The sequence below is a fragment of the Gekko japonicus genome, unplaced genomic scaffold (genome assembly GCF_001447785.1).
Source record: "Gekko japonicus isolate JY-2015 unplaced genomic scaffold, Gekko_japonicus_V1.1 scaffold2345, whole genome shotgun sequence".
Taxonomy (NCBI): domain Eukaryota; kingdom Metazoa; phylum Chordata; class Lepidosauria; order Squamata; family Gekkonidae; genus Gekko; species Gekko japonicus.
The window spans coordinates 241,199-257,487 of NW_015172077.1; the positions used below are offsets into that span (position 1 = coordinate 241,199).

General features: G+C 44.4%; 1 protein-coding gene across 1 annotated transcript in view; it reads right to left on the minus strand.

Annotated features, from left to right (window-relative positions):
* SMG1 (SMG1 phosphatidylinositol 3-kinase-related kinase) overlaps nt 1-16,289 on the minus strand; it is a 109,929-nt gene that overhangs the window by 82,290 nt on the left and 11,350 nt on the right. Inside the window, exons 2-10 of the mRNA XM_015420882.1 lie at nt 12,088-12,251; nt 11,589-11,744; nt 7,534-7,670; nt 5,779-5,837; nt 5,037-5,250; nt 3,691-3,816; nt 3,527-3,599; nt 2,591-2,688; nt 13-90 (exon numbers count right to left, since the gene is read on the minus strand). Coding sequence (XP_015276368.1) covers nt 13-90; nt 2,591-2,688; nt 3,527-3,599; nt 3,691-3,816; nt 5,037-5,250; nt 5,779-5,837; nt 7,534-7,670; nt 11,589-11,744; nt 12,088-12,251 — 1,105 coding nt within the window. The remainder of the gene's footprint in view (nt 1-12; nt 91-2,590; nt 2,689-3,526; nt 3,600-3,690; nt 3,817-5,036; nt 5,251-5,778; nt 5,838-7,533; nt 7,671-11,588; nt 11,745-12,087; nt 12,252-16,289) is intronic.

Sequence of the window (16,289 nt, forward strand, 5' to 3'; positions counted from 1 at the left end):
CCGAAGCAGTGCCGCCAGTTTGGGCAGCGAAACGGAAGGTGGTGGTATATCTTCATCAACTGATTCTCCGGATGCCACATGGCTGAGGTCCTACGTAAAAACAGAGTGTGTGTGTTGAATACAAATGAAAGTGAAGACTGCAGTACCATTTTAACGTGAGTCTTCAGTGCCAACACAAGCACGTCAAGATTAAGCCTGGTTTTCAGACCTCTCAACTCTGACACACCCTTTCATATACACTAAAGCAGGAGTGTCAAACATACAGCCCATGGGCTGGAACCAGCCAGTCCAGGACTCTTATCCAGCCTGTGAGCAACTGGTGTGAGGGAGAGAAGGCAGGAGGCTGCTCGGGGGGGGGGGAGTGGGCACAGGTGGAGAGGTGTTGAAGCTAGAGAAATGGAAAGGAAATTGCTAGGGGCATGGCTAAGAGGCTGAGGTAAAAGAAGTTAGAGAAATGGAAAGGAAATTGCTAGGGGCATGGCTAAGAGGCTGAGGTAAAACAGTATGGCAGGGGAATGGCAGTGAAGAGTAAGACAGAGAAAGAGGAGGTGTGGTATTTTCCCCCTCCCGCTTTCTCAGCAAGGATCGGAGAAGCCATTACAGGGGGGGAGAGGCAGAGCTGAGCAGCTGGTGCTGCTACCACTGCATCAACCAACTTTCATGTTTTTTCACAAGGCGACTGTGAGGAGGGTTGGCAAGAGTGGGCATGTGGAGCGATGATTTGCTGACTGAGACACTGGGCTGGCAGGGGAGAGAAGAGGATGAGAGCCGTCATGAGGACTGGGAGGCCACTGGGCTGCCTTGTGCATGCCGCTCTGAAGGGAAAGACGTCCCGGCCTCAGAAGCGAGTGGGGGAAGCTAAGGGGGAAAGGGGCATTGCTGTTGTCGCCACAGCACGTCTGTACAGTTACGGAGCTGGGAGGCAGAGTGTTGAGGCAGGTTGGGGATGGCGGTCTCCTTCCCCCCCCCACCCGTTCTCAGCTTGTGAGGGAAAAGGGGTCGCGAGAGGACAAAAAGGGGTCGCAGGAGGAAACAGCCTCTCCATCAGGCCTTCCCCTCATCCCCGCCGCTTCAGTGGGAAATGCAAGAGGAATGCGAACTGGGGGTGGGGATCTGGGAGAGCCAGGTTCGACCCACCCACCCCTGAGCCAGGACCCTGTCATCTGGTCACCCAGGGCCGGTGGCTCAGCTTGGCCCACCTCACGGAGTTGGTGGGGGGAGGGATGAGGTGGGGGGGAATCCAGTGTGCATCCCCAAGATCCTCAGGGGTACAACGGGGGAAGAAAGGAATAGACAAAGAGAGGAAACAAGGATTGCAGCCATGCTCTGCTGTTGAGGCTGGTATATGGGGAGGCACTGAACAACTACCTTATTTACTTGCAAGAAAGAGGATGTCCCCTAAAAGTGCTATAGATAAAAAAACTAATTAGTATGGAAATGTAAACTGCTCCCCCTTTTATGGCATCCATTGGGGAAAAAAACCTTGCATAGCATTAAATACATTTACTGGGGCTTCTGCAGGTTCCCCAGTAAATCAATTGCTTTCACTGCTGGGAATCAATTGCTTTTATTCATATTTTGAGAAAAAAATATGGTTAATTGGGTTTTCCTTTGTCCTTTATAAAGTGTATATCTCCAATACCTGGCATTACATTTTATGGCATGCATGTCCCAGCCTGACAAAGTCAAATTTACGTCAGATCCGGACCTCATTATAAAATGAGTTTGACATCTCTGCACTGAAGGGTGTGTGGGAGGGCTAGGCTGTAAAATTAATTTTGATTTACATGTTAATTTTGAATGACTATAAATAATGCTTACACAGAGGCAGGCAAGTTTCTTGCCTTGAAAACCCCAAGGGGCCACCATAAGTCAACTGTCAGTTTGTGGCACTTTCTACTGCCACGTCAAAGCTTAGTGAACAAAAATGGTTAAAAGTGAGGCAGATTATCAGATTATTTGATTTCTACCACACCTTTCAATCCAGAAGGACCACTGTCCAATGATAGCTTGCCTGGAATGGCAAAAAATAATCTGGGGTGCCTCCACCTCCTCTGGCATAGCGACACACTGGGGTGGCATCCCACTCAAACCTCAGGTCTCTGGCCAATCCCAGGCCCCTCTTTCATTGGTTCTCACTCTCCTGGCTGCTGAAAATTGGAGGAATTTACAAGCCTGGCAAATTACATGGAATACAGCCTCATTACTATCAATCTCAATAAAAATTTACATTATCAAGTTTTACATATCAAATAACAATGGTCTTAAACTGGAAAGGTTTTGCCATTTATTCTAGATGACTACCATGAAAGAAAGAATGAGACCCGGGGAGGGGGGGGGGCGATATTTACATCTAAGCCAGACATATTGATTAGAATTACATATTTTTATTGCTCTTAATGAGGACCAGGACACTGCTTGAAATGCTATCTTAACCCATTTTGCAGGAAATACAACACTGCCCAGCTAACGGAAGTCAACTCTTTCCCAAATCACAAGCAATATGCATGAATTACACAGGAAGGGAGACGCCATGCCAGAGTTCGCCTAATATCCTTCTCCTTTCCAGCCATCATCCATATTGTATTACCTCAGCATACGCCTCCATATCCTCTAGAAACTGACCCAAAAGCGTGGTAGAAAATGCGAGATCAGCTACCCAAAAAGGCTCCAGGCTCTGTAGCCATCCTGCAAAAAAAAAAATAAAAAAAAAAATCAGGCCAGTGAAAATATGCACAGGTTGAAAGTATAATTTGCTTTAGTGAAAGGTAAAGGTTCCCTTGCTCGAAAGCCAGTCGAATCCGACTCTAGGGTTGCGGTGCTCATCTCCATTTCAAAGCCGAAGAGCCAGAGCTGTCCAAAGACGTTTCCATGGTCATGTGGCCAGCATGACTAAACACCAAGGCGCACGGAACGCTGTTACCTTCCCACCGAAGTGGTACCTATTTATCTACTTGCAATTTCTTGCTTTCGAACTGCTCGGTTGGCAGGAGCTGGAACTAGAGACGGGAGCTCACTCCGTCATGCGGCACAAACTGCCGAAATAACGACCTTCCACAGCCTGCAGTTCAGTGTCTTAACCACTTGAGCCACCGCAGCTCCAATTTGCTTTACTTATTAATTAATAAAGCTGAAGGCAGTCAGTACTAAAAGCACTATCTTAAATAGCGAAATCAAAACAGTGCAGAATCATTAATTCATCTACAAGAAGGTATAAAGCCAAACAGAGAAAAAGGAGCATATCTAATTTGACACTGCGACCACTACACCATACTGGTTTGTGGCAGAGCACATGCTTTGTATGTTGAGGTTCCAGGCCCTTCCCACTCGACCCTTCCCACTCGACAAGACACTGAGGCTGTGGTTCTGAGGCTCTCTGCCCAAGAACCTGGGGATCAGACGATCCTGAGCTAGGTGGATTACTCATGAAACATTATACAGAGAATTCACATCTAGTGAAACCAGTTTCACATCAGGAAGATGCATACAGCTGTCACGTACAAAGGTTTCATTTTTCAAGACTTACCAGACACTTGCTGTGTCAGAGAAGGTTTCTGAGTGTGATCAATATGCCACCCAACCAAGATGTCAACTGTGTCCTTGGAAAAGCAACAAACAAAAAGTTAACCCATCTGTAAAACATTACAAGTCTACACATATTAAAAAAAAACCCAAGGTGAACATGCTTACCCTAAAGTTTGTGCTGAAAATGTGAGGGTAACATCGAGACACAAGAAGGATGCACTTGACACATTTACACAGCAGTTCTGGTGTATCCACATTCTCCAGGATAGACTGCAGGCTAGTCATTACAAGCTTTAAAAGGGGCAAAAAAGACCCCCCCAAAAGGAGAAAAAACTAAGTCAGTTTATTCAAAACACTATTTGCAAACTTCAAAACAACTAATTTGATAAATCAGAGAGCCCACTTAAAAATGAATAATTTAGAAAGGCTTGCTTTGAAACAAAGGCAGCTCCAGACTGAACTGTTTGCATTCTCCACAAGACGTGTGTTCAAGCACATGAGTCACGTGAGTGGAAAGTCTTCTGAGGCCTGCCAAGAGCTGACAGCTCCAAAGTAAGACAGAGCTGTCCTACAGTCTTCTGAAAGGGACACACCCTCTTTTATCACCTGCCTTTCTTATATATCTACTCCCTAGGCCCCTCCCATTTTATTCCAGCTTCCCACTCTTCTTTTGGAGTACTCCTGTCCTTCCCAGACAATACAAACTTCCAGCAGTACAGAAGCGTAGCAAAACTCAAGTCTGATTAAGAAACACCTGTGCCCCCAAAGCTTACTCTGCACACTTTTAATAGCTTTCTCACTCTATCTTTGAGTGTGTAGTCACATGAAAAAGCAAACATTCTTCTAGTCTATAAAAGGCTGGAAAACTGTTATGTGTAACTTTACAAAGAGTCTGATCAACAAGACTGCCAGCCTTGGTAGTGGAGGCTGCTCATTTAAGACTGTTGCTGGTAACCATTCTTCCCTCTCTTTACTTAGCTTCGTTCTCACATAAACAGCAAACTGAAATCACAACCTGGGTCCTCAACAACCCTCAGTATAAGCTGCAATGCCATTTATTACCAAATTTGTACAGAAGATAACAAGAGAGTTTAATAACAGCTTCACAGAAAGTTTACTCTCCACAGTAGATGCACAAGTGCCCTCGACTTTTCCAACCATTTTCAATGCTGCCCTCCCTTCCTTTTTGCTATTAATCTTAGATGCTCAGGTAATGAAAAGGAACCTAAATGGGAGGTACCTTTGGGATGAGAATGCAGAACCAAAAACTTTGGAGCATCCAAAACAGAATTTTAAGAAATAGACCCAGAAAACCAATCTGGATTTTAGGGGATTATTAACAACCCTTTTCAACCATTTCTGGATTCCAGATATTTTTAAAATAGAGTTTCAGAAAGCACTATATATTGTGGTTTGAACACACTAATACCCAAAGCTGCTTACAATTCAATTAATTTAAGAAAATCATTCCACAAAAAGACAAATGGGTACACTTTTACTTTTGCTCTTACTTGCATTACAGATGAAAAGGCTTTCTTCTCTCCCACAGTCTCCAATGCTTTGTACGTTGCACACAAATAAAGAAGTTTAACTTCATCTTTAGTGGATGAGCTAAATTTGCTAAAAATCCATTTAAAGATCTTCTCAGCTTCGTAGCTCAGAGAAGCACAAAGCAGACCAAGACAGCAAGCGCCCTCCTGTCTCAGTTCTTGAAGCAATTTGCTACTGCATTGACACAGAAGACAAAAACACCTTTTACTCATGGAAACTGGACCTTTATCCAACCAGGATGAGAGATCTACACAATCGATTATCAGAGAGTACCACACTTCTGCTAGGAAAAATGTGAAGGCCAACAATCATGGAGGGTCTCTCTATTTACCCTCACTTACCAAAGATCCCATAGGTACTTGCTAGGACTTTCCTCCTAAGACGCCTCCCCTCGATTGGAAGCTGCATGATCATGTGGGTTGCAGGTGTGCGTATGCACAGCTAGGGATCAAAACTGTGCTGCCCCCCCCAAGAACTACCCTGCCCCCACATACAACTATGCAAACATGCTCTCAGTGAGAAAAATGTTTATCAGATGAATTTTGCTTGCTTAGTGACCTTGTCATAAGCTTAGAAGTTCTCCCTCAGAAAATTCAACTTGGAAAAAGCCATAGAATCATCCAGCGTTTTGGAAAGCAAAACCAAATTGACAGCATCCTCTGAAAACCTCTGGACTGCTTACATTCCTGCGTTCCAACTTACCTCTCATTAAGCACATCATGTATGGCAGTCAAGATATTATCCAGTTGTTTAACTAGCACCTGCAACAGGAGACATAAACAACTTTTAGACTGTGCTACTGCGATATAAATTCAGCTTGCTATTATCATTAAAAAAGACTAACAATGGCCCCGGTCACACAGGCCGGATATCGCGCGGGGGGGGGGGGGGGGTGGGGGTAGGTCCGCCTCGGCTAATTGCTCCAGCGCAGTTTGATGCATGATTATGCGATCAAATGCACCGGCGGCACACCACGGGTCCTTCCCTTGGCGCCGGCAGGTAAACAAGGGACTGGAGGGGAATGCCACGCGCCGGCGCGATCACACCACGGGCATCTGGAGGTAGCCCGTGGCAAACGTTTACTAGTACCTTGGAGGTTCTAGTTTTTTAAGGCGCATTGTCGGCGGTAAGCCACGGGTGCGCTCCACTTCCCAGATGTTGGGGTGTGATCGCACCCGGATAATCCGCCCACCATCCGTGCCTCTCCCGCGGCAACTTTGCCATGTGACGGTTGTTCTATTGTTGCTGTACAACTAAGGCTCAATTGGTTTCGCAACAATACAGTATGGATGCTCTTGCACCTGCTATGTCAGAAACAACTTGCATGCCATTAAGTCTGAAGAGTGCAGGGGGTTGGACTAGATGACCCGCAAGGTCCCTTCCAACTCTTAACATTCTATGATTCTATGATTCTAAGTACCGCGTGCAATGCCGCTTTACAGCCAACAGGTTTCCCACAGAACAGGATACAGTACCCATAAGGCCTCTGCAACAGTTGTTCAAAATTCTGAGACATCCTATCATTTAGCACTAAAAACAATACTTAGTTTTGAGGGAGGGAGTCAAGTCCCTGATAAACTACCCTCCAACCACCCCTACCCCAAACACACTGGAAGAGGTTAGCCATCCCCCTTAAGCACTTCATTGAATTCAAAAGGTTGAAACAGAGCAGCCTCCTAGTCTAAAGACACCCATGGTCAATGGCACATTCAGTCCTCATGGGTCTTGGTGAAAGCCACTCTACCTCTCCATTAGGAATCCCGGAGGTCCCGGTCACTGGGCCCACAGCAAACGCTGAGGAGCACATGCTTGATCCTGGCCTCTTCCCAAGCTCCCAGGGGGCAGGGCCCTGGCTACTGCATGTTTCCCAGAGTGGGAGCTGCTCCATCCAGCCGCCTTTTAATAGTGACGCAACTGATCACCCCCTTCTCTTCCCCCTCTGAAATGCTAGGGAAGATCAGCCTCCACAGGGCCAAACTAATGGAGCTGGCCAACCAGCAATCCTTTCCTCTCCATGAACGAAGCTGCTCCTCCTGATGGGGAATGCACACACAGGGCTGAGAATCCCTCATGTCAGAGCAACATGAGGTGAGGAATAAAAATGGCATTAAGCGTTCTTCAGTTCCACTGCCTGTGGGACAGGAAGGGGGGAAAGTCCTTGCCTGCTAATTCAGGATTCCAAGCAGTTAAGTGTTGGCCCAGTTTGTAGGCAGAGCTGAGAGTACTGAAGGGGAAAAAAGATGAAAATTCTGCGCCCCAGAAGACCCTGCCAGTTCCATAAATGACACAATCAAGGGAATGTGAATATGCGAGAAAGAAGATATACAGGGGGCACCGCAGCCTTGATCACGTATACACAACCCAGCCAACCTCATACCTAAAAGATGGCCACCTCTCAGTCTGAGGAATAACATATTAATACGTTAACTGAAGACAAGCATCCATGTGCTACTTAACCAGTTTGTTCTCCGGTTGCTGAATGAATTCTTTCAGTTGCTTTACAGTAGCCAGTCTTCGATCTCTGTCGTCTTCCCGAGTAATCCTCCGAAGAAGATTTGACAGTCGAGACTCATCAGAGTAAGACAATGATCGCTCTAGAAACAGACGCATGACCATGTATGACATTCAATCAAAGTATCCAGATCAAATCCAAAGTGAGATACGAGAAAACTATCATAGTTACTGAGAAGGAAAAGCACAAGTGGCTGTTATCAACTGTGATGTCATTGATTTCTACTGTACTTTATTTTTTAGAAAGGGCCAACTGAGAGCAACTACTGCTACACCTGTAGCTTTCACATAGCCCATTACTACTGTCGTCTACCCTCTACTGTGACTGCTTGGTCCAGGGCTTCATCTGAGCCAGGAATGACTACACACAAGCCCCATCTTGTCTCATAAATACAAGGCAGTGCCTGGGTTCCATCTCTTTATCACACTCTAAGGAGATGAGAAACAGCAACCGAGATTGGGCTGTACAGAGGAACATGAAGGGCTCCCCCAAGGAAACAAGTTTAACTCGCCATGGCTCCTAAGCTACATAAGCACAAAAGTAAGCAGGTTAAATTTTTATTCACTTATTTATTTGATTCAATTTTTATACCACCCTCCCCTGTAAACAGGGCTCAGGGCGGTGTACAATGATAAATAAAACAATCATATTCATACTAATTTGAGGTTAAAACATTAAAATTAAGATAAAATTACAGTGATCAACTTAAGTAGATGGCAGCTGAAACTTCTAACTGTGCCACCGCCTTGCGGAGGGGAGACAAGGGGTAAGAGTGCCAGCCAAATGGACGCTGTCCTCGACCAAATACCTGACGGCACAGACCCTGTTGAACTGCATTAAGTCCCACAGGGCACAGATGTTACTCAGCAGAGAGTTCCACCAGGATGGGGCCAGGGCCGGGGTCTCTCAGGCCGGGGACCACAAGCAAGTTCTTATCTGCAGAGCATAGTGTTCTTTGGAGCCAGTCCCGAAGATACGCGGGTCCCAGACCATTAAGGGCCTTAAAGGTAAGCACCAAAACCTTGACCCTGATCCGGTGCTCCACTGGTAACCAGTGCAGCTTGCAAGGCACAGATCAAATATGTGCTGTTTGCGGAGTCTCAGTAAGGACTCGTGCCACAGCATTCTGGACCAGCTGGAGTTTCCAGGTCAGTCTCAAGGGTAGCCCTATGGAGAGCGAGTTGCAGTAGTCTAATCTGCAGTAGTCTAATCCACTATTGTGTGGATCACTGTGGCTAGATCAGAGTGGGACAGGTAGGGGGCCAGTAGCCTGACCTGGCGTAGTTGAAAGAATACCAGTCTGGCAACATTTGTGATCTGGGCCTCCACTGATAAGGAGGCATCCAGAATCACGCCCAGGCTCTTGACAGCTGGCACCAGTGTTAAGGGCACACCATCAAGTTGGCAACCCAAACCTGAGTCCTCCCTACCCAGTCACTGGACCTCCATATTAGCAGAACTCATCTCAGCCGGCTCTGTTTCAACCATCCCACCACAGCCTCCAGCCCCTCAGCCAAAATTGCTGGGCTGGCATCCAGCTGGCCATCAACAGATATAGCTGGGTGTCATCAGCGTACTGGTGGCATCCCAGCCTGAAACTCCATACCAGTTGGGCAAGGGGGCACATACAAATGTTAAACATCAGGGAGAAGACTGCCCCGAGGGACCCTGAATACTAAGGGATGCCTAGTTGACACCCTCTCTCCCAGAGCCACCCTCTGTCCTTGACCAAGGAGAAATGAGATGTCACTTTAAAACAACCCCCGAACTCCTACATTGGTGAGGCAGTGGGTCAAAAGGTCACGACTGACCGTGTCTAATGCTGCTGTAAAGTCAAGCAGTAACAGCAGCGGTGATCCACCTCAATCCAACTGCCTGCAAAAAGTCACCTACGAAGGTGACCAATGCTGTCTCCATCCCATGGCCGAAGCAGAAACCCAACTGGAATGGTTCCACTGCCAATGCATCTTCCAGGAAATCCTGGAGCTGCTTTGCCACCACTCTCTCAATTACCTTAACCCAGAAATGAAAGACTCAAGACTGGGCAGTAATTGGATGAATCCATAGGGTCCAAAGTTGGCTTCTTTAAGAGTGGTACAACTACAGCCTCTTTTAATCCTTCTGGCTAGACCCCCAAATCCAGGGTCAGATTGATAATGTCTTCCAGAGGACCCTATATTCCCTCACAGCTGGCTTTCACCAGCCACGAGGGACATGGGTCTAAGAGGCATGTGGTTGGTCTAACAGTGCCCAGAATCCTGTCAACATCTTCCTGGGAGATTCAGCGGAAGCTGTCAAACACAGAATCCACGGACGGCCAAGGGGCTTCCAGTTCACATACTATATCAATACTGACCAGGAGGTCATGGCGGAACAAAAATACTTTGTCCGCAAAAAAGCTTGCAAAAGCCTCACAGCTGATGGCTGAATTCCTAACATTTTGGGTTCTCTCGGTGAGAAAAGCTAGAGATCCAGTTACCCTAAACAAATGCGCTGGGTGTGAGCTAGTGGATGTGATGGAGACTGTATAAAATTCGTTTTTAGCAGCCTTCACCGTCACCTCACAAGATTTCATAAACGTCCTATAAGATGTTCTTGCAGCTTTGTCATGAGAACACCGCCAAACTCGCTCTACTCATCTAAGTTCCTGTTTCGTCCCCAAGTTCCATAGTATATCGGGGGGGGGGGATAGTTTGGATTGGGATCATAAAGGACATTGGGGAGCAATTTCATTGATGGCTTCAGAGAGACAGGAATTCCAGTTCTCTATCAGTGCATCTAATGAATCACCGGGAGGCACTGGATCCCACAGAGCATTCTGGAGCTGAACTGGGTCCACTAGTCTCTGCAGGCGAGCATAAATCCACCTGCTGCCTAGACACGGGAGGGCTGGGACACCCAGCTGGGTCTTCCTTAGCAATCAGATCCATGTCAATCCCCACACCAAAGATTAAATCCAGTGTGTGGCCTGCTTGATGTGTGGGACCTGATGCAATCTGAGAGAGTCCCAGTGCTGCCATGGAAGACACAGGTCCAAAGACTGCAAAGGAGGCGGCAGCATCAGCATGGATGTGCCACACTGGTGGTGAAAAGACCACCCCACTGCCTCAAATGCTGGAGTTACCAGTATGGGGAGGGAGAAGATAGGTTTTATTCCCCGATAATAGTCTCCTTATGAAAGACCATAAATACCACTGAGAATTGAGCCTATCCCTGCCTGCAAAACTCTGTCTGTTCCTCCATGGAGTCCAATCTATTCCTGTCACATTAATTATGACAAGGAAGACATTTCAGTGGCTCCCCTCAGCCTATATGGCACACAATAAATTGATGCAGCTAGCAGGAGTCCTGGGGATGGAAAACCCTGTTCCAGACCAACCCACACTGTCGGAATCCAAGATCACACCCCTTTATTTTCTCCCATAAGAGTGAACAGATGTCATTCACCTGCACCAAACACTGCAAGGCCTATCCTCCAAGACAGGAAGCATGCAATGGAGACGTCCCATCGCCCCCCCCCACACACACACACACATATTATGAGTCCTCCTCTACCACCTCCATCACAACAGGCATTGTTCTACTGTAAAAACATAAAGATTCAGCCACAAATGCTTTTCTGGAGAAAAGGTTGCACTTTTAATTCATGTTTGCCCCATTTAGTTTTCTTACAAGAAAAAAAGACTGTCCCTTCTTCACAGAGCTGGCTGCTACACCAGGAAACACCTACGTAGGAAGGAATCTATGGCAAACTATGATATAAGCATCACAGAGTGTTACATTTGCTCAAAAGTTTAGGAAGAAGGCAGATACACACAAGGGGTTCCAAATCCATTTTCTGACTTTGACACGTTCTCCAAAGGAAATATTTTACTGTAATCGCTCAGCTTGCCACCACACATTTCTAGATTCCTCAGTGCAATACGGCTGTAAGTTTGCTTGAGGGCCTTTAGATACTGTCATAGTCAGACAATTATTCCTCAATAGGCATAAATCTTACCTTGTGTTTTCCTCATGTCTTTTGCGACTAAAGCACGATTCCCATGCTGAACACTGGTAAAATCAGGATTGTTCACATTGTTAAGTCTCAGCTCTTGCCCCAACGACTTCCGACCATAAGTATTTTCCCCAGATCCTCCATTGACGCTGTAGCCACCTAGAGATGATGATGATACCTGAAGTCACATTTCTTGATTTCTCTTGGAGTCACATATTACATTATTGTTTCCCACTTTATTACAAAAAAATAATAATTAGCTGGTCTTTGTCAAGGAATTTTATCATGACGCTGTAGCCACCTAGAGATGATGATACCTGAAGTCACATTTGTTGTCACATATTGAAGTCACATATTACATTATTGTTTTCCACTTTATTACAAAAAAAATTTAGCTGGTCTTTGTCAAGGAATTTTATCCAGTAACACCTATTTTAAATGGCTCTCTCATACTGAATTAATTACAACAGCTAGCATTTCCTTTCATATAAAGACGAAGTACCCTTTTCTTCATTCTGTACATCAGTGGGGCCTCTGATATCATCATGTCTATGTCGAGACACCACTGCTGAACTTGAGGGTTGTAATCCATAGGAGGAAGAAGTACTCCGGTCTCTGGATGAAGAGTATTTTAAATTCTCTTGGTCAGCTGATGCACTATCAGTTCTGCAAAAAGAAACAAAGACCTTAAATTAGATTTAGTCTGATCTATAAATCTATCTAGCGCACCTGATTTCCAAACAGGAAGCACTGAAAAGGCAGAGCACTGCCTGATGGAACATAGGTACATCACAATTGCTTCACAAATCCCGCTAAACGTTATATGATTGTCATAAAAAGAAATCTCAGAGAAGGGCTACGATTAAGAGATTTTAATACTGAACAATTGTTGTAGTCATACATTTCAGTTCTGGGTTTTTTCTACAGCAAGCAATGGCTCACAGGCTAGAGATACTCAATTTAAATTCCAATTCCAAAAAAAGGAAACATCAAAGACTGCAGCACCTATTGGATCATCACATTAACTCCCCATGCAAGTAAAGTGACACTCAAAATTTTACAATAAGATTCTTACTATGTATAGAACAAGAAATGCCAGATGTTCAAACTGGATTCAGGAAAGGAAGAGGCACTAGAGATCATATTGCAAATTTACAATGTTACTGGAGCATACGAGAGAATTTCAGAAGAAAATACATTTTGTTTATAGATTACAGCAAAGATTTTGACTGTGTAGATCACAAAAAGCTATGGTCACTTTTAAAAGAAATGATTGTGCCATAAAATCTGATTGTTTTGATGTGCAACGTGTACTCTGGACAAGAGGCTACTGTTAGGACAGAATATGGGGAAACAGATTGGTTTCCATTTGGCAGAAGTTTCAGACAAGGATGAATATTATCTCCCTATCTGTCCAATCTGTACATGGAACATGTAAAGAAAACTGGACTAGATTTACATGAAGGTAGAGTGAAAACTGGTGAAAAGAACATTAACAGTTTTTAGATATCTACTGAACAACACATTACTTGAAGAAAATATTGAACACTTGAAACAACTACTGATGAAGGTTGAAGGATTACAGCTGAACATTAAGACAAAAGTAATGATTACAGAGGAATTACACAATTTTAAGGGTAACAATGAAGAAGTTGATATCGTTAAAGATTTTCTATTTCTTTACTCAATCAAGACTGAGATTCCAACCAAGAATTCTGAAGGAGAATGAGATTTGAAAGGACAGCTATGAAGGAACTAGAAAAGATCCTTAAGTGCAAGGAAGTGTTAATGAAGACCAAGATAATGCATACTATGGTATTCCCCATTACTATGTATAGATGTGAAAGCTGTACAGGGAAAAAAAGCTAACAGGAAGAAAATGGATTCATTTGAAATGTAGTGTTGGAGGAGAGTGTTACAGATACCATAGACCGCCAGAAAGACAAATAAATAGGTTCTAGATCAAATCAAGCCTAAATTTTCCTTAGAGGATAAAATGGCTAAACTGACGCTATTGCACTTTGGTCACATCATGAGAAGACAAGGGCCCATGGGAAAAGATAAAACTGCTAGGAAAAGAGTAAGACCCAGCATGAGATGGACTCATGGGAAAAGATAAAACTGCTAGAAAAAAGCTGAAAGCAGGAAAAGAGTAAGACCCAGCATGAGATGGAATGACTCGATCAACTGATCCCCAGTTGCCCGGGTTGTGGGTTCTCCCTCCTTGAAGGTGCACAAACCTGGAATGGATGATTATTTGTCAGGGATGGTTTAGGTCATCCTGCACGGTGCAGTGGGGAGGGACTGAATGGTCTTTATGCCCCATCCAACTTTTTAAAATTCTATAACTTAATAAAGAAAGCCATGGCCTCCGGTTTGTAAGACTTGAGCAAGGCTGTTAATGATAGGATGCTTTGGAGGTAAGCAATTCATAGGGTTGCTATAGATCGGAAGCAACTTGACAGCACATGACACACACACAGAGCAAGCGGCAAGAATTAAACCCATCTTTAAGGATATATTCCATACACTCAGTCAGAACAGAAAGATGGAGTCTGACTGAAAGAAAAATGAAGAAAAAAGAATAAGTAGAGGAGAGGAGAGGATGCATATGTGAAGAAGGCCGAATGTCATACTGCTCTGAAATAACCATCCATATGGTCTGCAGACTGGGTTGCTGTTTTATATACCTTTAAATAATTAATTATATAATGCAATAATGCACAACTAAATACATATCAGTACCAAGTTATTAAGGGTATCTTCTTTTAAGGAGCTAAACCATAACGCAAGATTATCTACTTCCCATATATTAATTCTTTTATATAGTTGACTGAGCTTCCAATAACCTGATATTCCCCATATTCAGGGCTCTACAGTTACATCAAAAGATCATGGTACAATATTTGAATCACTGGAGGGTAAGCGTGAACATATTTAGAAGTACTAGGGAGTAGTAGTCATATAAACTATCCATGAGAGATGTAACCCAAGCCTCATTAACCCCCAAATACCAATATTATTACAATTCCTAAGTGTCAGGAGGACTGCAAGGGGCTGTGGCTCAGTGGCAGAGCATCTACTTGGCATGCAGAAGGTCCCAGGTTCAGTCCCCAGCATCCCAGTTAAAAGGATCAGGTAGTAGGTGAAGCCAAAGACCTGTGCCTTAGACCCTAGAGAGCCACTGACAGTCTGGGCAGACAATACTGACCTTGATGGACCAAGGGACTGATACAGTATAAAGCACTTTAATATGTTTATGTGACTGTGTACCTAGGATAATTATACAACTATATTTATTTTGTGAAACTTGTTTTTAATAACAGATTTACTAACAGACTTTCCCTGGTAACTTTTTACACCTCCTCAGTAGTCACAGAAATCCCAAGAATTTCTATAGTAATGTTGTCAAATATATAGAAAAAACAAAACCACCACAAATATTAGTGCCACAAAGAACACTGGAGTGCAGTAGATGGACAAAACATCAACAACAAAAATTAAATAATCCCATAAAAAGATCACCTGAAGAAATTTCTTGGATACATCCCAAATTGTCATTCAGTACTCAAATGTTTATAGTGGCATTAACTTCCTATGTAATCTCTTCACTGGCCCAGGATACAAGAGAATTAACAAAAGCAGCCCCAGAGTAGCAAGCTTCTATAAAGGTACTTGACAGTTTGGGGGGGGGGGGTTTAAATTATTTTTTAATGTTTGTCACCTCACAGACCCTGATTGGGTGGAAAAGCAACATAAGCATGTTTTAAAGAGCCTTATACGCACCAATGTACGGATCGCACTGTATACAGCATGTGAGCAAGATCTAACTACCAGAGAGAAAGCCAGTGTGAGGTAGTGGTTAGTGTCAGACTAGGATCTGGGAGACCTGTTCCAAATCCCAGTCTGCCCAGGATTGCATCGAAGTGACCTTGGGCCAGTCCTACCTCACTGAGGCATAGTGAGGATAAAACAGTGGAGAGAAGAATGTAAGCCACTCTGTGTCCTCATGGAGGAGAAAAGTGGGGTGTAAACACAGTAACTAAAATAAGCCAACAGGAAATACAAGTGCTGCTTTCTATAGCGCTGCTTCATTGTACCGCACTTCATCCTGGGTGAGGGGAAGGGGAGCAGGGTCCTGTGGTGGAGCATCCCAGGAACCTTTTCTATATTGCCTTCCATGGCAAGGCGTTCTGCTAAGACAGCTGCAGCAACCTTCTCAACTGGCCTTGTTTCTCAGCCACGTGGATTTTTTATTTTTTTTTAAGCCCCCGGAGGGGATTTTTTATTGATTTTTTAAACACTACAAAAACTAGAACAGAAAAAAGGGAAAGGGAAAGCTACATATAAGGGAGAAAGTAAAGAACCCACTACTAACTAAAAACCCAAGAGAGGAGATCTCCAACTAGCTTTTTATACTTCATTCAGACTTTTCATCTTTGTACTTCTTATGAACTGTGTCAATCTTTTAACCCTTTTAACCATCCCCAGTTACATTTAATTGCCCAATAACAGTGCCCCCCATCATCCCCTAGAACCAAAGTTCTCAAAAGCACAATTCAGAGTCCTTCAGCCTTTACTTCTTCGTCTCTCTCTTCCGCAGTTTGTAGGAACTTTTCGGGGCTGATGCCCCCTGCTCAGACAAAGAGTCCTCACCAGACAAACCAGTTTCCAGCTCTCCACTGGACTTATCGTCCTCTTTTT